The 26789-nt window shown below is 42.3% G+C and overlaps 2 protein-coding genes across 2 annotated transcripts in view; both read left to right on the plus strand.

The window, feature by feature from the left end:
• Positions 1 to 3068, plus strand: part of nrg3a (neuregulin 3a) — a 484032-nt gene extending 480964 nt beyond the window's left edge. Inside the window, exon 10 of the mRNA XM_084076078.1 lies at positions 2385 to 3068. Within this exon, the coding sequence (XP_083932204.1) occupies positions 2385 to 3045 (661 nt within the window). The 3' untranslated portion in view covers positions 3046 to 3068. The remainder of the gene's footprint in view (positions 1 to 2384) is intronic.
• adss2 (adenylosuccinate synthase 2) overlaps positions 1 to 26789 on the plus strand; it is a 463865-nt gene that overhangs the window by 258370 nt on the left and 178706 nt on the right. The gene's annotated exons all lie outside the window — the stretch shown is intronic.

Genomic DNA, 26789 nt, shown 5'->3' on the forward strand with positions numbered 1-26789 from the left:
AGTCACAAGTTACATTGTCGATTTTGATTATTTTTGCGAAACATACAGTACATTAACCACTTCAGTCCTATATACATTTAAGATGTACAAGCTCACAATGCGTCACGATGTGACGCATTGTGAGCTTGTAGATAGGCTATTTTCAAAAGATTGTTACACATTAGAAAACTTGAAATGGGACATTCTGCATAATGAGTACTTTTACTTTTGGTACTTTAACTACATTTTGATGCCAATACTTTTGTACTTTTACTCAAGTACATTTTGAAATCCAGACTTTTACTTGTAATGGAGTATTTCTATATTGCAGTATTGATACGGTCACTGAAGTAAAGAATGTGAGTACTTTTTCCACCACTGGTCTCGGGTTGCCATGGAGACGTTAAGCCGTGAAAGGGAAACCGAGAGACGGACAGAAGCCAGAACAGAGAGGCGGGTCACTGCCAGTCAGATGGACAGAGAGAGACAGACAGGAAACGGAGACACAAGCAGTGTGAATACATTTCAATTTAGCCGGCAAGAATAGAGAAAAGAAAAAAACGAGGTGGAGGGAGTCAGACCAGGGTGCATATAGCATATGACAGTTGTACAACGGAGAAAAAAAACTGCAAGGAAAGCTAACAGTATAGCGCCTTCTCACTGTGCACCTGTTAGGACAACCCTGGCCTTATCTCCCCAGAATGTCTGCTGGGGAGACAGAATGTCCTGTGTTGTTGCCGCTATTTTAAGATAAACCTGTCTGCAAAACGACCGACAGAGAGGTGGAACACTTTTGTATATTTCTCTCCTACCAGCATCTTCTAGATAAGCATGTCACCTCCTCTCTCTCTCTCTCTCTCTCTCTCTCTCTCTGTATAATATATGCAGTACATACACAAATGTGTGTGTGTGTGTGTGTGTGTGTGTGTGTGTGTGTGTGTGTGTGTGTGTGTGTGTGTGTGTGTGTGTGTGTGTGTGTGTGTGTGTGTGTGTGTGTGTGTGTGTGTGTGTGTGTGTGTGTGTGCGTGTGTGGGGCCATCACTTTAGCCCAGCACGGTGGCTTGTATGGCAGACAAGATTGCAAATAGATAGACAGACATGTATGTGTAAATGAATAGGACCTAAGGCTTGCCTTAAGTAGTCGTCACACCGAACTACATAGGGACGTTACTGTTGGGATATATTAAAACAAAAGACCTGTGGGGAAACGGTCTTGATTTCCCTTGGAATTATTTATGCTCGAGCAGTCGCGATAGATAAATAATAGATAAATAAATGCCTGTCATTCACAGCAACAGGCAATCCAAAATAAATGTGTGTAATACCTTTCCCACTGCTCACTCTCTGCTCCAGGGCGTTTGTTTGAACTCTATTGTATAGATTCTTGCATTCCCATTGTATTTGGCAACATCAAAAGAGAGATTTGTCTGTTGAATGTTATCTCGGGCATTAGGGCCCTGACATCATCCTCTCTTATCTAGCCCACGTGGGATCCCCTCTTTGTACTGTGCTAAGTCTCAAATGCTGCTTTTTGGTGAGAGGTTCTCACCAAAGAAACACAGCATTTGAAATACACCCTCCCTACCCAAGCACTGTCTTCCCCCACTCTTGAGGGGTGTGAATGTCGTATTATAACAGAAGACTCAAAGTTGAATATTGATGCTCAGTGTGCAAGCTAGCCCTTGTGAGGGATTATGAATTATTACACAAAGATAATGAAACAAGCCTCTGGAACACCGCTAGATGGGGAGATAGATAACACTCCGGAGGAAAACAGCATGGTCGTTTTTGAGGCAGAGGGAAATGGAGAGAGAGAGATGAACAAATCAATATTGGATGTCCCTAAACCACTGCCTTACTATGCGCCCTGGTTGCTTTAAACACACATGTGCTCAAAATTAAATCAAATATATTTTCTGCATGATTCTTTTAGGTGCCCCAGGTCCTAAACTGACATGCCTTTGTAAATAGTGAAACATTTTAACCACGCTGTTGATTTTGTAACACTCTGAGTCAGAATTAATATACAGTTGTAATTGATAGTATGTTCCTCACAGGTAAAGCAACAACTGGAATGCTAAACATGTGTGTGTACAGTACAGTACGTGCATGTGCGCGAAACTGTTCTGAGCAGGCGAGACAGAGAGTTCAGACAGAGAGCTGTCCCTAAGGAGATGTGTCCTGTGTAGGCGCCTGAAAAGTGTTGACCATATTCACACGGCAGCCATTTTGTTATTTCCCACCCCCGAGTAAGAGCAAAATTGCCGGCACGCATATGATCAATTCCCCATAGTTGCTGTGACTTCCTTTCGAGGTGAAGTTGAGTGAGTTCTACAGCTTAAATCCATCTTTTCTCTCTCGCTCCCTCCCTTCCTCCCTCCCTGTCCTTTTCTTTGGGTGCTCAGGTACCAGATGCAGGGCGAGAGGCCAGGCAGTGACCCCAGACAAGATGCCTTCCTCCACATGCGGCCTGCTGTGTCTGCAGAGGGCAGCTCCCTGGCGAGGTGGGGCAGCCCTGTCGAGGAGCTGGAACAGAAGGAGGCTCCCTCCATCCGTAGCCTGAGGAGACCCGGCCAACGTCCCGGTCACTCCTACTCCTCCTCTTCCTCATGTGCTCCTCCCCCGTTCCGCTCCTGTTCGATCCCCATCATCCCCTCGGTCCACTGTCACCCTGACAACGACATCTCCTGTATGCAAACCAGCGTTAGCCCGGCTGCAGTGTCGCTGGGATCCACTTCCTGTAAGGAAATGCGAGCGGGGAAGAACGAGCGTCGCGCGTCTTCCTCCTGCCTCCAGAAGCGGGACGAGGTGGCCATGTTGCTGGAGGAGGCCCAGGAGCAGCTCAGGGCTCTGGCTTTGGCCCACAGGAAGCAGGAAGAACCTGGTGTGAACCAGGGTGGCAGTGGCTCAGTGGCAGCACGCGTGGAAGCCAGAGAAACTGTCTGCTTCTTGAGCCCTCATGGAGGAGGAGGAGGAGCCGGAGGTCTGAGCTCCAACGGACCCACGGAGACCCAGTTGCTCAGCCCCAACATATCGCAGAGAGACTTGAGCCAGCGGGGCCAATGAAAGGACAAGACCCAGGGACATTGACTTCCTGGCTCAGTTTGATGGCGTTTGACAAACTTATGGTGTTTTGGATTTCTGAATGGAGACACTTCAGCGTCTTATGGGATGAAAACGGGTGGCCTGAGAAAAAAAATTAAAAACATAATTTGTTGTGGAGAATCTGGTGTTGTATGCATACTTTATGGATATGTGCAAACATTGGAGTGGCTGCCTCGCCAATTTACAGTATGGGAAAAAGAGAAAACATATTTACGTACATTTATTTAAAAATGAGAGAAACACTTCTACTTAGACAAAAAGAAACCAAATAGTCTGTCAGATCCATGGTGTTTTTAATTGTAAAAAGAATATATAAATATATATAAATATATATGGATATAAATATATGGAATTCAAAAAGTGACCAAGTACAAAGTTGAAGAACACAGGAATGATGTACCTTTTAAATTTCTTTTTGTCTCCTACCTTTTTTTATTACAGCTCCTGCCCCAACCCCCCACAGACACACGCACACGCACACGCACACGCACACGCACACGCACACGCACACGCACACGCACACACACACACACACACACACACACACACACACACACACACACACACACACAAAGCACACATGTTCTTCTGGCCCACTTGTAAACTAGGAGCTTCATACCAGGCCTTAGGCTGCCACCCAAACTCCACCCAGCCAGAAATCGATATGGTCGCCAAAAGAGGAGCGACTGAAGTTGATATCCCTCCCGTCGCCTTTGACAGTTCGACCTCTTCAGAAAATCAAGGTCCCGACATCCTGCGTGAACAGACACCTGGATTTGACAGTACAAATAACAATAACTCCCTGGATCTTAACAGAACGCTCACGGATGTACAGTATAAAGCAAGGACAGACAGGGAGAATGAACATGAACCGCTCATCTACAAAAGTCCACGGACTCCTGCAGAACTCCTCCATGGTCAGAGTTTGGGAGAGCTGATTTCTTAGGACTGTCCAGATGCTGACATGGCCTGGGGTTTGATCCAATGTAGTTTTTTTTATAAATGAGACTCACTTCACGCGCACACACACACACACACACACACACACACACACACACACACACACACACACACACACACACACACACACACACACACACACACACACACACACACACACACACACAGAGCAAAATCCTCAACCATTTTTACACTGTGAGTGTAAAAATGGACCCAACTTTTTTACACTCAGAGTTAAATTAAAAGAGGATGTTACTGTGCATACATACTCTATAGCTGCACAGGTCTCTTGCCAGTTATCATGTGGCTACAAAGGGAATGATAAATGGCTGGATAGCTGACTGGAAAGCCAGAAAGGGGAAGGACACATGGCTATAGGCAGGCACCACAGAGGAAGAGGAGTATCTGCAATTTCTCTTTTGTCACTTTGTTTGGTAACTGAACAATTGCTGCTGTCTGGGGCTGAAAGTTGTCCACGTGAACCCAGGGGCTTCTTGAAACAAGAAATAAATGTCTATGTTGTACCCTATGGAGCCAGACTTCCTCAGTTTATGTTTGAATTCACAACCAAATGTTTCTGGCAACCATAACAACAAAGAGTCCATAATGATGGCGATGCTTGGTGCTTGAGTGATGTTATTTTTTTATGATTTTGATTTTGTTGGTTGTGTTTGGGAAAGCTCTAACACCAAGGCAGCATCCCGACCCGTCCAATTGTGCATGCTGGGGAAGAACTGATTCCGCTTAACACCAACAGCAATCCATTTCTCCTATTCACTCTGAAGCTGACCTGCACTGTGCCCAGAGAAAACCAGGGGGCCATTATTCATAACGCACATTATCTTACACATGAACGTGGTTGAAAATCCCCTAAATATTTCCAGCTATCGTACGTCCATACTCACGAAGACAATTTCTTACCTAAAATGAATGTGGATTTTACCTCCTTGCTACAATGCTGATGGTTCAATTTAAATTTAACATTAAAAAAATTCTAGCTGGCTTGTCATGTAAGCTGAAGTCGATTGTAACTGCTTTGTGAAAGTGGCCCTTTGTTTTCTTGTTCACAGCCAGTGCACAATGCTCAACATTTCCACAAACAGGATAGTCAAATATTAATTTTCCTTTCTTTTTCTTTTCTGTTTTTTTCTTGTGGGGGAAGGGGGGGATGGGTTCACAATGTCCTTTCACATGACACACTGTCATGGCGTGGGAGTGGCCAGATTGACTCCGAACATTTAGGTTCACATAGCATTGATTCAACAATGTGACATGTCAGAAGTTCTACATCATTCTACAATTGTGCTCTTGTTACATAAGAAATATATCATGACAGCGACATCGGTTCATAAAGACATGAATGGTAAAGTCTGACTCTACAAAACCACTCAGGAGGTTTGACAAATAACAGCACAGCCTATTCTGTTTTGTTTGTTTGTTCATTCTAACTTGAAAAAGGCCAGTTGGAGTATTAGAGGACACAGTGTTGCAAACTGCCATGAACCCTACAAAAGGCTCCACATCATATTACATCACTGTATCCCAACACTCCGGGCCGTTTGATGTCAAATACACAAATAGTACACAGATCCACATACTAACCATTTTTACAGGTTTCTACTCAGCCAGTGACCAACAAATTGCCAAGAGACCACCTCATTCATTTCCCTTGCCTGATTAGAATGAATGCGATTTTTCTTTCAAAGAATATGCCTGTGGGTATACTGACTGGACTTTTGTTATCAAAGATGAGTTCTGGTTCCAAAATGTCATTGAAAAGGAGGCTTCAGTGGATGTTTTCTACAATTTTTGTCATCGGGTTATACTAGGTCAAGCAATTAGGCTCCGGCTGCTGTCCAAGCCAAAGAATATTGATCATGTATCACAACTCCGTATTTCAAGCTACACCAACAATGTGTTTTTTTGCTGCCCCCCCCCCCCCCAATTTAATCATTTCCAATTCCCATGCAAGCCCTGTCACTGCCAACCCTTTCAGTGGGGGTGTGTATAGACCAGGGGTCCCCAAACCTTTTCAGCTCGATATCCAAAATAGGAATTTGGTGTCTTCCCAAACTTAAACTTTCCGAGCTTGTTGATTGGATTTTTTCAGTATTTTTGAATTTCTTTGATGGAAGGTACATGGTAAATTTGTTTCCTGTTTTTGTGTGAAATCTTCAAAAAAAACAGGGTATTTCCATCCCAAACCATAACAATGGAACGGCTCTGAGACTCATCTTGGGTCACGGACCTATATGTTTAGGAAACTGGTGTAGACTACCATGTATCTCTTCTGATACAAATGGAGTCACCAGCTCCATCTTTTCACCTGTGTGGAGGTTCAAGCTAATGCCAACCAGCAGGGGATGATAGTACAGTGACCGGTGTTGCCAGAATTTCCAAGAGAAACAAGCGGCCAGGTCTACGAAAACAAGCCCAAAACAAGCGACTACCTACTAGGCTTAAGAAAATTTGGGCTATTTTAGAAACATTTTAACAACATAAATCTTGTATGGGGTCCCTGTAACAAATTATTTTCAGATGGGGGTCCGTGGACAAATACATATTAATGTGAGGGCCAATTGACATGAAAATGTTTGAGAACCACTGGTTTAAACAACATTAGGCTTAACAGACAAACAAGCCCAAAGTTGCTTACAATAAGCAGATATGGCAACAGTGACAGGCTTCCCTCCTGTGAACAATGCCAGTTGTGTTCATTGGAGGCCTTGACCAAGCCAAAGGTAATGTAGTCGGGAATTGAACCTCGGCCCCTGTTGTCATGTTTGAGTGTTTTAGCTCTACGCCAACCGGATGCCCAAGAATGTGCATACAAGTTGTGGCCATACCTCCAGTATAGGTATAATTAATTTCTAATTAGCCAGAGTCTAAGAGCACATGTACTGTAGCAATTTACAGTTCAATTTGACTGGCAGGCAATTCAGCACATTATATACATCAGTGTATATATAAAAAAAAAACGGTTTGCCAATTATGGAATATAGAGGAGAACAAAATTCATTTAAGTCAGACATCATGAGTTTCCTCTCTGTACAGCTCAAAATGACATTACATTACATCTGCCAGTAATTGAGCACTGTATGCTCAACCTGTCAGTTCACTTCACAGCCTGCTGGTTAACTTTATCAGGAGTGTGTGTGTGTGTGTGTGTGTGTGTGTGTGTGTGTGTGTGTGTGTGTGTGTGTGTGTGTGTGTGTGTGTGTGTGTGTGTGTGTGTGTGTGTGTGTGTGTGTGTGTGTGTTTGTGTGTGATGTGTCCGTTCACATATGTGATTACAAATTCAAGACGTTTTACAGCACTATACGATTATTTGTCTTTCCCGTCCCTCCCACACAATAGTGGCCTGGGCAGTGCTCCAACTACAGACAGTATCATGGCAAAACGTACCGTAATCTGTGTGTGTGTGTGTGTGTGTGTGTGTGTGTGTGTGTGTGTGTGTGTGTGTGTGTGTGTGATTGATAGCCGGGAGTAGGGGTTAGACTGTCAGGGCAGACAGATAAGAACCTTGGCTTGATCCTTTAAAAACATCAGGCTGTTAGGCTAGACAATCTCGTCACACCCTAACTGCCTTTATTGCCAGTCGGTCAGTGTTGTACAGCCCATATTGCATGTTTGTGTGAGTGTGAGTGTGTGTGTGTGTGTGTGTGTGTGTGTGTGTGTGTGTGTGTGTGTGTGTGTGTGTGTGTGTGTGCGTGCGTGCGTGTGTGTGTGTGTGTGTGTGTGTGTGTGTGTGTGTGTGTGTGTGTGTGTGTGTGTGTGTGTGTGTGTGTGTGTGTGCGCTAGAACAAAGGTTGTGTACGTTTTCTATTCTATCTTCGGCAGGGATGCTTTCAAGCTCATTTTTAACCGTATCAAGTTGTGAAGTCGGAAGGCAGGTTAGGGATCGAGAAAGCGAGGTGAAAATGTCCCAGCGGGGAGGCAATTCAACAGCACTGGATTTTCCATTTGAAAAGGCTGGAGCTTCTCTCAGTTCTCTGGCAGCGGTTAGAAAGAAAGCAAGACCAATGATAGACATGCTGGGCCTTTGGTTGGTTTAGCTGGAGCCATACGGCGATGTGTGTGGTCTCAGTTACCTGTACCTCAGTTTCCAAAGAAGTGCTTCTCACAAAGCTAGGTGAAAATGGTGTTCCTTCCAAGAGTTTCTGTTTGCGCATCCACTCGACTCCAACGTTCACCTGGCACGGTTCCACTCGAGCTGGAGTTCATCTTTAACAACAAAACACATCCCTCAGCAATCCACATCAGGCTTGTCTTTTTCCAGGTTTCCACACTGAAAGCACAGTGATGGTTTGAAAGGGGCGGTGATAATGTTGTGTAACACAGCATCATGGGGTGGTGTTTGTGCAGATGAAGACATGCGCACACATTCACACGCGCATGCATACATGCACAGATTAAAGATGTTTTTGTTTTTTCATTTAAGATCTAATTTGCCAGTGTTTCCTCAGCCAGGGGCACTTTTGGTTGGAAGCGAGATTTTTAAATGGTCTCACATGCCGGCAACTGATAATTAACAGTTGTCGGACAGATATTTTACGCTCGTGCAATATTTAAATGACAGCATGTTCGTGGCACAGCATAAATGAGAAGGAGCATGTGTTAATTGGTCAATGGTTTTGGATTCTGGATGTAAAATTCGAATTAATGTGACAGCTGACTACGATGACCATATTCTGATGTGCAAGAATGTATTTTCTTATGCAAATCATCAACTGCTATTATGTCAACCTTTAGTGGACTGTGTATTTCACATATTTTGCCGGCGTGTTCCAGTAACTAATGATGGTTTAGACTACACCCTATTCCTACTGTTTTCTAGGCTGCTACCAACAGGACATCACTGGCATTCATATCACATTGCTGCAAACATTACTATGGGATATGAAAACTGATCAAAAACAAGAACCATTTTGTAAATGACATGTTGAAACTCAATTGTGTGATTGTTTGTTTGTGTGTGTGTGTGTGTGTGTGTGTGTGTGTGTGTGTGTGTGTGTGTGTGTGTGTGTGTGTGTGTGTGCGTGTGTGCGTGCGTGCGTGCGTGCGTGCGTGCGTGCGTGCGTGCGTGCGTGTGTGTGCGTGCGTTTGTGTGTGCGTGTGTCTTTGAACGGGCTTCTCCCCTGCACCCCAGGCTATCATGTAAATGTAAAGAGAAAAAAACAAAAACTTCTGTGAAAAACAAGAGACTAATTTCTATTCATAAGAGTAAAGAGCAGTTCTTTCAATGGTGATACCCCGTAAAGATGAAATAGTGCATTTGTTTCTGTTAGTTTTATTTTTTTATCGTTTCTTTTTTCAATAAAGATGAGTCGGTGTTACATGTCTCAGCTTCTAATTGTCTTCTAACATTCTCTTTCTCAACACAACACAACACAGGCGTGCGTGCATGTGTTACACATATTTGGTGAAAATACAAGCCATTTTTACACAAATGTACATGTTTCGCTTTTCTAGATGCTGTTGTTTGCCCTAATGACAAATGTCAGGTAAACATTTTACAGGTGACCAGGGGCAACACATCTGGTTATCTTTCAGGCTTCTACCTACTTGTACTGTACCACTATATTGTCACCACAGGAGTATTAGCGCTGAAGTCCTGACGTCGCTGCCGCTAGAGGGCGCTATACTGTACCCCTGGGTTGCTGCGTTATTTTTTGTGTTGAAATCCCCATGGGGAATCTTAGATCGCCTCATATAAGAACTGTGTTCGAAAAAAACACACCACCCCGGCGATTTTACTCATATGGATATGAAGCATCGACTGAAGGTGGAAATTTACAAATGTACTCAAAGAGTAACACAATAAACGCTAGAAACTAGTCAAACGACCAAACGACTACATTTCCCATGAACACGTGGAAACGCGTGTTTGGTAGATTATTTCTCACAATGCTTCTTGGCAGTAACGTCCTAAATAAAACCTGTTTATTTCCCCTTTAAATGGTGCCCCATTTGTAGGGAACATGCATTTGTGGCACGCAGTTGAGTACCATTATGTGGGTTGCGCCCATGAAAAATGTTCTCTATCAATGCCAAACAACTTATTCTGCTGTTGCTGTTGACTCTTTTGAGCTTCCTACCCCATATACCTGGGGATCCATGGGGTACCTGGGGGGCTCCGTGTCTCCCCATAGGATACATATCTCCACATAGGATCCCATTTTAACAGAGGTCTGTTAGAGTGGGATCCTATGGGGAGATACAGAGCCCAGGAGGTATTCCATTCATTCAGCAAATGAAGAATTTGACTTATTCAATTAAAACTAAGAAATTCATTTTTGGTTGCATAGAGCAGCATCCCTTTCTTCCTCCTTTTCAGCCTGCTTTTTGAGGAGGGCCATGCAAGCCCCCATCCCTCTTTGGCCTTTTAGAGAGTAGCTGGGAGCAGGTGTGGCATGGACTGCTCTGCTCTTTACTTATCAGTGCCAGGCAGGAGGGACATTTGTGAAGCCTCTTCACATCCAGAGGATGAGGCTTGAGCAGCGGTCTGGCTATGTTTTGGCACCGAGCATAAAGCAACAAGGGTGAATGGATGGCCTTTCCCCAAGTGCCTCATGTATGTTATAAAACAGCCAAGTGCCTTCTGTTCCCCCACCTCTGTTGGTGCCTGTGCCGGTGCGGGGATTCTTCAACCCCTATTAACACCATGGACAGAAACAGAAAATTACTGAAAGGGCAGTTGGGGCTGAATGCAGTGAATAATCGAATAGTCAAACAATCTAACTTACACGACTTTGGGAGAATTTTAAAACAATTGTGGGAGTCACCAAATCCGTCTCGAGAGACTAAATATCCACACACACATTGATTAACTTTTCAACTTTTTTCAACAGTCTTCATAATACAAATAGACTTACTCCATTGCAGGCTGAGCTGAAGAGATGCTCAAATTTAATTGGTGAGCTTTCAACATCTGTGAATGAAGTAAAATGTATTAATGATACGCCTAAAGGCTGTACAACCTACAAAATAAAGAAATAATTCATGCAAACTGAGCATAGGCTATCCTACAACGTTAACTTTGCCTTGTTCATTTTAAAGTAGTGTAATATTCATAGTTTGCCTATGGGATTGACATAATGTTGAAAGTTCAAAACATATTATAAACATGACGTTGTGTCATAAGATGGACAATGCTTAATCACTTAAACCCTATAGGGCTCTATATTAGACGTTACGTTAAGCGTTGTGGGCTTGTAGATCTGCTATTTCTGCTGAGGTTTTGCCCCAGAATAGGGAGGGTGGAAGGGATGGATGGATGGATGGACGGACGGACATACAGATAGATTTATAGATAGGGATGCTACTGTAGGGTCCAAAGTGATGGTCACATATATACTGATCTGCATCCCTTGTCGGTTTTTGATGTTCGTTGCTACCACAAGGAATTGTCACCTTGCCTTTCCTTTCATAAAGAATGGTCCAGTGTACCCTATAAAGGAAAGAAGACAGGAAGCGCCTTTCCTTCAGAGAATTCAACCACCTCTTATCATGTCTGCCACTTAGATACTTCCGGGTCAGTTCACTCAGTTAGGAACCTTCCTAGGCAAAAAAGACTATTTGACCGCTCTCAGGGGCCCGATCTCAATGTCCACCCTATGACCTGAACACTGAACCCTCACAACAGGCTTGGAATTTCATAATTTTAGGGCCACGGCCACTTGGCCTTTGGTGCTGTCCGTTTTTTTTAGGGCACAAAGGCCAAAATGCCAGGTCAGCAAAGCCATCAAATAAAACTGATTTTAAATCCATGGAAATAATGAATTCAGTGAGGTTAGCTGAAGCCATTTACATGCACCCAAGGTTCAAACAAAGACAGACACACTTTATCATGCATATACCAAAGCTAATACCTGGAAAAGCGAAGTCTCTTCCAAAATAAATAACCTGTTCTCGTGCTTCCAGAGGTGGATGGTTATACTTCACCACCCAGTAATGGTTTATGACCTCAGGACATAATTAAAAAGAACAGGTTCATCATACAAAGTGTGTTTCCTGATCGGTTTTCTTTATTCAGACAGGCTCCCAGACTCAAGGACAAGTTAATACAGAGCTACCGCCTCCCACCTCCTCTAACAAGTCCTCTTTTACATGATAAATAAATGTATTGATATCATTAAAACATTTCAACTAGTCATCTGCACCCTTGATTTTGTGAATGATGCTTTTATTTTGAAGGCACAGGCTTGCACTTGTCCTTATGTCCACATCTAAAACGGTGTGACCTGATATATCATGTCAGTTCCTTCATGAAGGATGTTATTCAAGATTTTGGCCAAAACTACTGTATGTATTCTGTTGGTGAGCAAGTACAGGTTAAAGACAGTTGACGTGGCAGTGTATTGTTCTAAGCTCTGATAGCTAAACTCACAACACTAAAATGCTGTCAGCTGTCTCAAGACTGTCTGATTAAGGGACTGGCCATAGTTGAACAGCTCGCTGATTGGATTACTTCTCCAAGTCTTGAAGAGTTTGTTGCAGCCAAATTAAGAATGGTCTGTCCATCCACTTCTGGGGGGTGAGTAATCATATTATTCAGTTCACTTATGAATGTGATAGCAGGCTACGCATGGGTTAGGCCTGTGTGTGTGTGTGTGTGTGTGTGTGTGTGTGTGTGTGTGTGTGTGTGTGTGTGTGAGTGTGAGTGTGTGAGTGTGTGTGTGTGTGTGTGGGGGGGGGGGGGGGGGGGGCTAGTAGGGTAAATATTGGACTGTCAAATGCTGATTTGACATTTCATAATTGTATGGAAATACACTTATTTTGGTGTGCTTTTTCTGTTCACTCCAGGCCCACACTGTTGTAGCTAATTGCCCAGAAAACAGTCTTTGATCTACAGTAGCCTGAGATATTACCCCTTTGATAGGGATATAAAGGGTCCCAAACCACCGCACAAACCAGCCTGGTCTGCCCATGCCAGGGGGGGCTTCGTACTGCCATGCTGTTGACTCTTTCTGAGGGTGTGGTTTGTAAAGGTTAAAATTCTGCTGAAAGAAAGGAGTTTTGGGAGCTGAGAGGGAGAGTGGCCGGTGAGAGGAGGATAGAGAGGAGCTCAGGGTTCATGCTCTGTGGGGGCTTGGGGGGACAGGACAGAGAAGAGTTTGTTTTTGATGCTCATTCACTAAGCTTGTTTACACACATATTTTGTACTTATCGGCATTTAGGCACTTTTGTACGTTGAGAGTCTGATTCATCAATCTTTTTTTGTCCGTGAATTTTGCCGGAGGTCCACTCAAACTCACGTCTGCTCGGAGGCAGACTTACATGTGACTAAAGCCTGCGTATGTCATTAGAATGCCTTATTCTTCATGCAAAATCAATTACAATAGTGCCAAACCTCAAATGAAATATGCAGCATGGCCACTGCAGTTCATTGGAGTGACCTGTCTCCCGGACCACCATATTGGGAAGGCGGAGCCGAGCCTTCTAGTGCATTCATGTCCATTGAAGCAGGCGGTCTCTTCATAATTAAAATGATCGTAACATAACTCCCAAAAACTAATTGAAACATTTAAAAAAATCATTAATAGAAAAAAAAGAATCTAAGAAATTCCCTAAATTAGAAAGAAAAAGAAGAAGTAGTGAAAATAGCAGATCTACAAGCTCACAAAGCGTTGTTTGGGTCGTGGAGAGACATATAATTTCTCCTTTGGGTCTTGAGCTAAAACGTTTGGGAGCCACAGCTTTAGTCTACCAAAACATCATTACCACAGCCAATCAGTAGCAACCACTCCCTGAGCAGACCTCTCAGGGAGTGGGGCCAAAATTGGCACCCTTTTGGCCCTACTGTGCCCACTTTGGCCCGGGTCCTTGTATAATGGAAACAACGTCACAAGCAGGTGGTGCGGGACGGTGCTGGGCTGCTATCTGGAGACCCAGCATAATTAAGAGCAAAAGATGACATTGTTCAAAGTTATTCAAATGGAAGCAGAACAAAAGATACATTTACTGTATGGGGTCAAAAGCTAACAAGGAAGGAGGCTCCAAACATAGGCTCCAATGTAGCCTGACAGCGCGCCGCAGGTTCGAGTACCGATCCCAACGGTCTTTGCTGCGTGTCACTCCACATCTCTCTCCCTGTTTCCTGTCTACTTACTGTACTATCAATAAAGGCATAAAAAAGCCCCCCAAAAAATAAGGAGAAAAAAAGCTAACAAGGACTGTGCACTCCCTATTGTGACCAAAGATTATCTATCAGCAAGGAATGACCTTAACCATTTTTGGATAACAACCCACTTTTCAGGAACTCTGCAGTCTAGTGTCAAACATTATACTGACATCTGAAAGGATTCAAATTGCAAGTTATCAGCAGCAGGGTGGCGGAGCTAATTTGTAACTCTGAGGGTAGTCCATGCGCAGTGCTCTAAAATATAAGAGAAATGTATCAAAGACCAGATTGTTATTCATAAAGCATACTGTATCTGCTATGAAGAAACTTCTTTCTCAAAAGGAAAGCACAAGCTCTTTGGAGCAAAGCCTGTGTGGCCAAGAACAAGGGAATGTTAACTTTCTTTCCTCATATGGATTGATCTACAACATTTTCAAACACTCTGGGAGGGGAGTGAAACAGAAGGCGATCAATTATTATTAAAATATTGGGACCATCTGTTTTTTGTTCATTTAACTCCAATAGCACCCAGAGGGCAGAATTCAATGGTTATTGCTTTCTCTCTTTGAAGGCCCTTACAAAAATGAGGACCCTTCAAACCCCCATCACCGCCCTTTTCAGTCACTCCAATTAAGCAGCCCCTTCAAAGCACCTGTCGCCAAAAAGAAAACTCACAAACTCTTTAATTCCAAGAGAGAGAGAGAGAGAGATTTTGAAAATATTTGAAAATGTTCTCCTATAATGACATGCCCAAAATAGTAACGAGAGGTTGATTTTTTTTTTAAAAGCTTAACATATAGCTTGGCTTTAAACCTATAGCTTGGCTTTGAACGTTAAACAAATAGCTTTGGCTTAAAGCTTTAACAGGACAGCAGCAGCAGAAACCAAAGAAAACAGGTAGGAGCATTTGAATCCCTAGACAGGCTAGAAAAGTGTGAATGAGTTAAGGGGCTGATCACACCGGACACTGTTTGCAGATTGGAAAAACGCAGGGCGTGTCACACTGTGGAGTAGCAGAGCAGCTTGCAGCGCCCTTCTGTCTTGATGTTGCCAGGCAACCAGATACTCCCTTGTCACTCACTTTCAGGCCCCGCCCCGAAACAGGAGTTTTCTCTAGAGCAATCTCTGTCTGTTCACTGTCTCTCAGCTCATCCGATTGGACAGTGGGGAAAAATCAGCAATGATGTGGAGCACTTTACTGCTTTGAGTTCCTCCAAAATGTCAGGTGATAGGGCGGATAAACGCACATAGGGTGGATAAAAGCAAGGCGACTTGCAACACAAAAGCAGCAAGCAAAAGGCTCCATCCACATTGATGACAATTACAAAAAGACGCCCACAGCTGCGCATTGTTTGTGTGATTGGAGTCCAAATCCCTACATTTCCTCAACAACTACCCAGAAGCACTGGTGTAGCAGACACCCATGTAGCTAGCCATGCAAGGGTGTATCATGAGTTTTGCATTTACTTTGTCATGTTATTGTGGTATTTTTCTATAGAATTTCATTGTTTTTTTAAATAAATAAAGTCATTCAAATATTGTGTACTCTACTGTACTGTACTTTTACAAAATTTGTCATGAACATACAGAAGGGAATCATTTCTTGACATTTCGAGCTCGCTGAGGTTTGCATCTTTGGGGGCAAGCTAGTAGGGGATCAATTTGTCTAAGTCCAATTATATTTTGAGAACAGCCATGTTTTTAGGTTAGTTTTAAATCTGGCTGGGGAAACGAAAAGTTTCATGTCTGTTGGTAGGGCATTACACATTTTGGTGGCAGTATAGTATGGATATAGATTGGAACGCATGGATAGAAAGAGAGGGAGAGAACGCTCTCCACTTCTACGATAAAAAGAGCTGTAAAGACCTTTATTTTATTTCAGTGGATTGATGAAGGGATAAACCTTTGAGATGCCACCTAGAGTGTAACACAAGTCTTTCAGATTGGATGCATTGAAACGGGGCGAGTTGCCTAGTTCTGTCCATATGTGTGCAATATTTGCGTTGTCAGGTATACTTGCTACCTGTTTCCTGTTCGCTTGATATCGTTTGATGGAGAGACAATACAATCATGACTGATACACCTAATGAAAATACTGTAGATACTTCACAGATTATAGAGAACTTTGAATTATAACAATCGGTTGACTGAGAACGGCTATAGTTAAATGTGAAGCTCTTGCTGCCTATATACTATATGCATCCATGCGCTCTGCACGCCTGTCTCGGCCGACATTTGTTTTTTACTTGATATCGTTTTATGAAGAGACAATACAGACATGACTTATATACACCTTATCTCTTAATTACTGCCTAAGACGTGGATCTAAGTCACACATGATAATAGGGACCTGTATTTTGAAGACCAGACCCATTGCAAGTTGCAGTACTCTGTCTTCAACCCTGAGCCATCCCAGCCTAGCAAAGAGATGTGGTGTAGAGAGGGAAAAAGGAGGGGGCCAAGTATAGATCCCTGTGGAACCCCGGTCAATGAAGTATAGAGATTTTCCATGTCGATGACACTTGGAAACACGCCAAAGCAGCCACTTGTACCATAACCTGTTGGTAAAATGCAAATGTATGCAATGCAAAACTCATCTCTGTTGTTCTCTGAGAAGAACTGATGAACTTTGCTGAAATACAGTGAGAAATACAGACAGGGATCATTTCTGTATTTTTTAGCGGCGCTAGCCGCTCTATACCTTTAGGTATAGAGCGGATATTAGCCCTCTATGCCTGGCTTTTGCGTCAACGTTCTGATTGGTCAGGTGCGCCAACGTTCTGATTGGTCAGGTGCGTCAACGTTCTGATTGGTCAGGTGCGTCAACGTTCTGATTGGTCAGGTGCGCCAAAGTTGTGATTGGTCACTATTCATGACATCACTATGATGTCATGAATATAGAATTCGATGTCTATATAAACGATGACAATGACTTCATCTTATTATTTTTATTTGGCTAAAGTCTCCGTCTAGGTAAGTTATTTAAAGTTAATATGACGAATAGAAAGAGAAAGATACAAGAACAGATGAAGGGTGAATGTATAGAAAGTCTGAGTTCGGGACCCAGTCATCCGTTATGACAGAATGGTTTGATAGAGACGATCGAGAATCCAAGAGTCCGTTAAGGTTCTGATTGGTCAGGCCCGTCAAGGTTCTGATTGGTCAGGCCCGTCAAGGTTGTGATTTGTCAGGCAAGGGGACTATTCATGACATCACTATGATGTCAAGGTTTATTTTTTATTTCCTCATGTTTTTTTTGTATATATTTTTATTTGGCTAAAGTCTCCTTCTAGGTAAGTTATTTAAAGTTAGATCCTCAATTTAACTTTATCTGTCGTCGACGCTCTGATTGGTCAGACCCGTCAACAAAGTGATTGGTCAAGCTTCACATGACACATGGCTATAAACACATTATAAACACATATCGATGACATAATGTATTCAAAGGCGCCGCTACCTTCACACAGGGTGTGATTTTTTTTTTGCAATATGACTACCCGGCCAGTGATGACAGCCTGAGCGTGGTGTAGAGCAATAAGATAAATTCAGTTGCCCAAGACAGCACAGCGGTCAAGATACAGATTATAGGGCAAGAAAGCATGACAGAAAGACATCACAATTCAACAATTCACACAATTCCGAATTTGAATCCCGAAAAGTAACCGTTTTGGACATATGAGGTTTCCACCCCACAGACACGATATATAATATAGCCAATGGATTTCACCGGCACATTGTATTACGGCATGTCTTTGCAGGAAGCTTGCCCCCTCTAAGAGGGCGTGCGTGCGTGCGTGCGAGTGTCCGGAGATAATCTTACAAAAATGGATGAGTATTGACAGACAGAGTCTTCTTAATTTTTTTGTAGGAGGATACATTACAGTACACAACAAAAAGCAAACAGAGATATGACTGACTAGCAGTATCCTTTGGTGCACATTCAGTCCAGAAAATATCTCAATAGTGCAGCATTACATCTTCTACATGACATCAAAATGTAGCCCATCTCATTTAACACATGTAGAACTGATGTACTTGGACAGGATTTCAGATGAAATTTCAAATACATTACACTCCTTATGACTTATGAATTCATGAACACTAGAATTTCTGTTTTTTTTAATAACATTCAGTGGACTGGCACAGCAAATTTTCAATCTAAGCTCCAAAGAGAGACCTTCTTTCCTTTATTTATTTGGGCCCAGTTGCTATTCTGCTCATTCATAACAATAGCCCCGGGCCATTAGGCCTACTCGGTAAAGATATGCTTCTCTTGTTTTTAATTATGTTTACATATTCTCTTAGCACATCATTTTTGGTACCTGTAGGTAGCATGCTACATGAGTAAATTAACAGCTACAACAATTAAACACTAATCAACCTGCAGCTAATGAGCGACCAGTAGATACTTGGGTGAACAGGAAGTAAAGCATAAGCATGAGAACAGAGAACCGTATTTTTCATACTGTTTAACACTGGAACGGGACACCAAAGTAGGATGTAAGAATTTCTGATAAGTACGTTAAAAAAGAAAGACTGTTGTGGACTTTATGAATCGACTCGACTGTATTTGGGTCACAGTGCAACCAGTCTAAATTCATAGACCCAGAAGGTTGTGAACATCATTTAAGCCTGATTTATACTTTGTCGTCACTCGCCAAAAATAGATCCATTTTCACATCGCAATTAAGCATTACTCAGAGGAGAGCTAGCATGTGCGTAAACAAACCCCTCATTACACCAACCAAGAGCGTGACTGTAGTTATAGAAACGTCCTTGATTCAAGATATATGTACCCTGGAGCCAAAATGATACTCCATAGTATGGTGTCGCTTGCCGAAAATAATATATTATTTAGATAGATACACCGTTGTACTATGGGGTACACATTAAGTTTAACCCTGTTAGTTTTATAATCCATGCTTTGAAAATTAAGACTTTTTTTGATGGTGACATTTTATTACTCACCCCCACCCCTACAAATTGTAACAGATTTGTTTTAGTCATTAAATCAAATGGGCATTATCGCATGTTGCCCAAACAAACATTAATCATTGGGCATAATCTGGACAGGTAATCTCCTCTCCCCACTACAGCTCGCCCGTGAAAGAGATAGATAAATATATTTACAGCCCTGCTCTGCAGGGAGTAGGTATCCTCGCAAAATGATGTCATTAGTCCTGAACAATAGCTCCCACTACTGCTGTTTGCCGTTGTGCAGTGTGCACATTCAATAGGCCGTAGCTCAAGATCAAAATCAATAATAATATTCTTGGACGAGTGAGTCTAATGGCTGGAGAATCCCATCACCTGCTAGATGCCTGTCGGCAGCCCAGGCTCTTGTGTACTGTTACCGTAACTAAGAAGATCACTTAATCGACAGAGCTGGAGAAACATTGACATATGTGTACACAAACATTATGTATGGTACACAAGGAAACGCATACATAGTGGCTCATAAGAATTGTTTTGCCCAGATAAAGAAACACATTTTTTAAATAGTATATTTTTGCCTTATTTAGATTGTAGAGAAACATAAAGCAGAGGGCAGGTAGGAGGGAAATACTTGCAACACAAAGTCTCCAGCCGGGATTGAACCAGATTAACCACTATTAGATGTCAAAGACTGAAGAGCCAGTGTGGCTAGAATGCTTGCAAACATGGTGTGGAATCAGTATCAGGTGAGCTTTCACATCCACTTTGGGCTTTCCAGGTAGACTGACATAATGCCTGCTGATAGCAGTGTGGATGTGGTGGTCTGCACGCACTGACAGAACTGTCTTTCCTGGATTCTGAATCCTTCTCATCATAGCTGTCACTGAGACAGCTATGAGTCACACATACAGCAGAGTGCATTTTTGCAGATGACATATCAAATAGTGCCTTTCCTTATGTAACCACACAGCAAAATACAGTGTCAATATATGGACCCAGATAGACCTATACACCCTCAGAGTTAAACTGACACTCAGGGTTTTACTGTGCTTCTATTTTCCCCGGCATTCTAGACAGGAGAATGTAGAGAGGCAGAGAGAGGAGAGATGACCAGGAGTCGGATTCCAACTCCAGTCCTGGTGGCTCACAAGAAGCAAATGGTCTGTGCACTACCTGTGTGAGCCACCGTGCACCCCTATCTAACAGCTATCTAACAGCCTATCTAACACTTTCGTTCATCACTTTATCTTACTGGCAGTCTTTCCATGCTTTTAATGGATCTCTAATTCTGTATGGGTCCTGGCTGGAGCTGTGCCTCTACTACGCTCTAACTTAGTCTGAGGACCATGTACACACATGTCTCTTGGTTTGGATCAATTAGTGCATGTAAACAAGGGTCAGACTTATCACACTAGTTTTACATCTTTACTCTCCCTGCCGCAGTGCTTAACAACATCCTCAGTGGTTTCTCCCTGCTAATTAAAGGGGATTTAAAACAGAAACACAAGTAATTCCTGCCTGTTTTAACTCCCTGCTGATAAGAACAACAACAGTGTCCCCATCCTGCTGAATGAGAACCCGAAGAATTGTCATAGAGCTGTCTGCATTGGTACAGCTATGTAAGAAGGTTTGAGTTATGCTGTATATGCCACTAGATCAAAGATAATCAAATCACTAGGATGCCATTTGGACCATTGGAAAATACAGTAGATCCTGTAATGGTTAAAGCATCAAGTATAATTACATTGTCTCTGGTTTAACTGTGGTTTGGGGACCTGTATTTTTCGTTAGCTGTCAGATATCTTCCGTCATCTGCCCCTTGCTTTCCGGTCTCTGTAATGTAATGTCTATTAAAAAAAGAAAAATCCCATCTTTTAAAAACATTCATGGTGTCAAATAATGGCTTGGCCCTCCAGCCCTTTAGTTACGATAGTAAGTTGCAATTCGTTAATGAAGCCACTCAAATCACAATGCGGTGTTCAGTGGTGAGATCACACTATTACAGGGTAGCTACATGTGTGCATGTTCTAGAGACAGTAGACGCCTCATTTGATGAAATGGAAATAGCAATGCTTCACAAGAACTATGTTGGTGGAACTGAGTAAAGTAAGTAGCCTTGGGAACCATACTGTAGGTCCTGAGCCATGCGGCCTATAGGTCAGGCTCAGGAGCCTATCTCCTGTTTCCGTAGCACGAGGCAGCTTGATGTACAAGTACACCCCCTGGACATGACACTAGTATGTCGCAGTAGCCAAGACATTCATGAAACTATACCGTGTTCCACGCTCTTTGTGAGTTTAACTTTTACTTCACCAGGCATTTCAGGCTTTCATGGCAAAAGGTGGTTCTATTTCATGATGTCATGCACATATTATAGTAGTGGCATGAGCTGTGATGGTGTACTTTTGAGGGCACAGACAATACAGACAAACCCTGTTCTAGTAAAAAGAAGCTAGGTCCATTGTACTCGTACTGAACTGAATTTACAAAAAATAAGGCGTTGCTGTTTTGTTGTTGTGGTGGTGGAATTTCTGAAGTGATTTATAATGACATGGTCTATTTTTCCATTTTCTTTTTTGTTTGTTGTTTTTAGTTTGAAATGTCTTTCTTTGAAGAGTTTGTAATCTTTAGATCTTTGAAAGGAAGTGCCTTCCCAGTATTCTTTGTTTGCGGTGCTAAACCAAAGTAATATACAGTAGTTTTAACGTTGAATACCAAAAGTAAAAAGTAGCATAACCCCAAATCTTCAGGACAAAGTTGACTGTTTCACCAAGTTATTCTGGCCATGTAAAAATAAATACAATATGTAATAATATTATGCTATGTAATAATATGGTACCATCAGCCTCACAATTTTCATTAGAGCATTGAGGAAAGTCATGTAAATTATAGCAAGAGTAGGCAGGTGATTGGTTTAAACTAAAGGGTCACATTTTAACTTTATAAGGTCCATATTTTATTGACAATGACTCACTAAAACAGGTGAAAGGGTAAATATGTGAAAATGTATGTGATGAATTATGTTTCTGTATTTTTAAACTTGTTCAGTTGAAGCATTTGAAACTGAGATCATCATATAGATGAGTATCATGAGCATGGTCTCATTATTGTGTTGAGAGAGTAGTTTTTGTAGATTGCCCCCTCTGGCTGGGGGCGATACATACTCCAAAGTGCACTAATAATATAACGTAATAATACTTGTGCAAATGGCTTTGTTATGTTCTGAGATTTGTTGTTTGTCCAACAGGCTAGTCCACTGGGTGATGTAAGCATGTAGAGTACTGATGTGTTACAATTCTTAGTTGTTTGACAGAAACTTGTGGATGGGTGAAGGCAAGTATGATTAGGTTTGGTGGGTTGAAAAGTATTTACAACCATTACAAGGATTGGTTGTTGGTGCTCATCAGAATGATAGGAAATCAATTATTTGACAGACAGGGAGCCAGAGTAAAGATCTGAGAACTGGTGTGATATGATCCACTTTCTTTGTGTTAGAAAGGACTCGCAACAGCGTTCTGAATCAACTGTAGCTGTCTGATCGATTTGTTTTTAGGGGGACTTGTAAAGACACCATTACAGTTCTCGGGTCTACTGAAGATGAATGCATGTACAAGTTCTTCCAAATCCTGCTGAGCCATAAATCCTTTAATCATTGATATACTTTTGTTGTTGTTGTTGTAGTTTTTGGTGCATTTTCAAGCCTTTATTAAATAGTGACAGTGGAGAGAGACAGGAAATGGCAAGAGCGAGACATGGGAAGGGCATCAAAGGGCCTTTGATTGATTGATTGAATATTTTATTAGACAGAAATGTAAAAAAAAACAGCACGAGTACAGTCAAACCCTTTGTCTAAAAGGATGGCACCAAAATAGTCCTTGCGGTCTTGTTTCAATTGGGGTCCTAGGTATTCAATTCATCAACATACAAAAAATAGCACCAAACATTCAATATCATCACAAATATAAAACACTATATGTACACAGTAGGAAGAAGGGGGGGAGGGGGGGGCTCTGGTCAGACTCAAACCTAGGCCTTCTGCGCAAGGATCAATCAATATATGCTCTACCAGGCGAGTGCCTTTTCCCAGGGTACCCCATCCTTGATATACTCAAGGTGATATAGTATAGGCTGACTTTGTTGGAAGGCAGCAGTCCTCAAATCAATTCATAATATCTTTATTTTATATCATATATAATGTCATATAATCATAATAATATTATTTTCACATTTTCAGCCAATCATCAATTCAATTCAATTCAATCTTTATTTCAGACCCAGGAGGATCCATATCACAAGAAAACAACACCACACAATAAAAACAGAAAACAAAATAAAATAAATAAAAATAATGCAAATAGCTCACATTGTTCAGTTTCTGACATACAGACATGTGCGCCAATGGTTCCACAGTCTAGAGGTGAACCTGACAGAGCTTCGTGTGGGGTCTGTTATGACAGCGATTATGTCATTTACTGACTCAGATGCTCTACACATAAACCTATACATAAGGTTGCGTAGCACAGCAGCACAGGTGGGTACCCCAACACTAACAAACATCTGGCTTGCACTGGAGCTTCTTGTAGCTCTCAGCAGCAGCCTCATGCAGTCATTATAGGCCACTGTAAGGCGTCTAGGAGCGTCATCATATTCCCCTCCTGTATTACTGTATGATCAGCCCTCATACAAATACTTGTGCTTTTTACCCCCTTTTATCTGCCAATTGATTCCTCCCCACACACATTTATGTGTTGTCACTGCTGTTGTATCCTACTGACTCACTTACAAGTGAGGAGCCCCTACCGGGAGGACGTGGAGCCTTCGTCCTACTCCTCCCGCCCCACACACTCCCTGCTGACAGGTGCCGCCCCAGCCCATAGTATTACATGCATTGACAAATATTATCCTCCCCGTCCGGCTTCCCTCCCCCGAACACGGGTTGTGTTCGTGTAGACACTCGACGAAGCCAGATGCACCGTGCTGGATTAGAACCCACAACCTTCGTGGTGGTGTGCAGGCACTTTAGTACTGCACCACCCAAGCACCTTGGAATAGCCTTGGTATAGCCTATGTTCTTAATTTTAAACATATTTTTTCCAAAAGAAATGTCTTGGCTCCTTACAAACCTACAAATTAGATATTATAGCAGGTAGGCTACCCTTTGCCAGTCCGCAATAACAAGATACCCCTGCTTGCAGTCCCTTGAGTCTGTGCTGCTCCTTACAACTGGAAATTGGCCAAAGGGTGGTGCTAGAAGAAAAGCCACACGGTCACCAAAATAAGTAGGGTTCATCCCGGAATCTGCCTATGATGGGATTGATTATGTTTATTAGGAAGTAAGGCCATGTGGGAAAAAAAACGATTATATGGAAACTTTATATTGTGGCATTAGGGTGGTGCTAGACTTAAACACCACCCTAATGCCACAATATAATGTTTCCGCACAAGAGGAGCCCATGTCCTATCCTGTAGTAGCTAGAGTATAGGACATGGGGTCACTCAATGCACTCCGAAAGTTTCGTATGCAATCTACCTATTTGTTTTTGAGATATATTAGTTTGACCTGATGGTGACACTAGAGGAAAGGAAATTCCGTCCTGAAAATCTGGGTAGCATGAAGGGACATAGGAAATCCCATGGGAATCCAGGCAGTAGTTTTTGAGATATTCTTTGCTGTAAAATATGTTGAGATTTTGACGATTTGTTGCGCTATAGTGAAAGCTATGTATGAGGTCACTAGAATCACTAGGGTCCATCTGCTGGGGTTAATGAAGGTGACAGAACATCCCATGGCAATCCAGCCAGTAGTTATAAAGATATTTAGTTTGGGACCAAAGTGGTGAACGGACGGACAGACAGACCGAGGGTAGCCATCTTAGAGCCCTGCCACTAGCAAGGCTAAAAAGAAACATAGCTTGGGAATACAAAAGCAGTGTGTGACGATATACAAAAACATCCGACAAAGAATTATATTTGGTAGTATATTTTGTTTGCAGAAAATGGTTTAATATATTTTCTATGTTTTTGTATGGATTTTCAGTGAAGAGCAGTGAGACTTTGCTCCCTCCATGTGGGCTGACAGTGACATTAGCATGGTTCCTGAGGGACTTCAGTGGATTAGCATCATGACCTCCTCCTGCGCATCTTTGATTCCTGCTCTCCTCTTGCCTCTTCTTCCTCTTCTCCGCTCATCGATCTTCTCTCTCCTCCTGTCCATCGCTCTGTTCTTCCCTTTCATTCCCTTCCTGCCTGCCTGCTCACTCTGCACCCCATCATGCTGTCTTTGCTTCAATGCTGTCTCTTTGCCTCAGCATGGGTTGATCCCATGCCCTCCTCCACTTGCGTCTCCTCCCTCCCCTCCTACTCTCCTGTGGTATCACAGCCAGGGAGCTTGCTTCACACTAGCTCAATATCACCACGTAAGACACCATTTCGCATTAACAGGACGGCAGAATTTCCATTCCTCTTGGCACCCTAGGGGGTGGGGGGTTTTGAACAGCAACACCGACAGGATAATAAAAGTCAGAAAATGTTTTGTTATGTGCCTAGGATGTTCGGGAGAAAAGACCCTATGCCTTCCCAAAGCTTGGCTGACATTTTCATCGCAAGAAACTTGAGGTTGATGGGGCATAAACAGAAAAGAAATCAATGTTTACTATTACAAGGCCGGTTTAAGAGGTGCGTCCGTACCCGGAGGTGCAACACAACGTTCTGATAAAACCTCACACTGTTTAGCAGAACAATATACTTTAGTTACACAAAGTTATAAGGACAATGCGAATTCCTGCTTCAGGCCAACCTCAGACGGGATAAAGTTTTGGTGAAAGGAATATCTCCTTCAAACTGAATGCTAGCAGCTCAAACGAATCAATAACACTTCTGTGCTCATTCACTGAATCAATTGCAACCCATTTGTTATGGGAATGTTTGCTCCCGTCCCACTGTTGCTGTTCTGATCCATACAGGTGTATAGAAGGATCAATCCCCATTCCCTGAGCCTGCAACTCATCATGTAAGACCAAGGTTCAGACCACATGCCAGTGCTAATAGCCGATTGTGTTCAGAATATGATAATCAAGTGGACTGCTACTTGAAATCAAAAAAGCCTCAATCAGCGATTGATTGATTGATTGCAGCCTGGTATTTAATGAGTAAATAATGTAGTTAGTGAAAGTGATTGCATTGATATCAGTCTCATCAGTGTTCTTGAACGGCACATTATAGAATTCTTTACGGATCAATGTGCAATAAGTGAATATATGAAGTGTCCTTCTAAAATGGGATATTGGCAGAAGAAACCTATAGCTAACAAAATGACTGAAAGCACACAATGAAACTCAATCACGAAACTTCTTATATAGTTTGAAGTGATGTCATTTCAGGTATCAAGTTTCAAAAAATTCAATGTGATGAAAATGATCATGGGGTTTTGATTGGTGTCCTTTTCTCATGCTTTCATTTGTTACCCTGCCCTCATGCATATTTGTGGTATTCTTCTATATGTGTAGCATATGATATTTATTGTATTATTGTGTATACTGTATCATTTTAACTCATAGACTCATCAGATGAATGTCTCCTTTGGAGACAATAGATATTTAGCTTACCTTTCAAATGACCTAGTAGGACATGAATAATATATGAATACATATATTCATCACTCATAAAAAAAACTCCTATATAGAGGCAG

Source organism: Gymnoscopelus microlampas (assembly GCF_963454915.1).
Source record: "Gymnoscopelus microlampas genome assembly, chromosome: 13".
Taxonomy (NCBI): domain Eukaryota; kingdom Metazoa; phylum Chordata; class Actinopteri; order Myctophiformes; family Myctophidae; genus Gymnoscopelus; species Gymnoscopelus microlampas.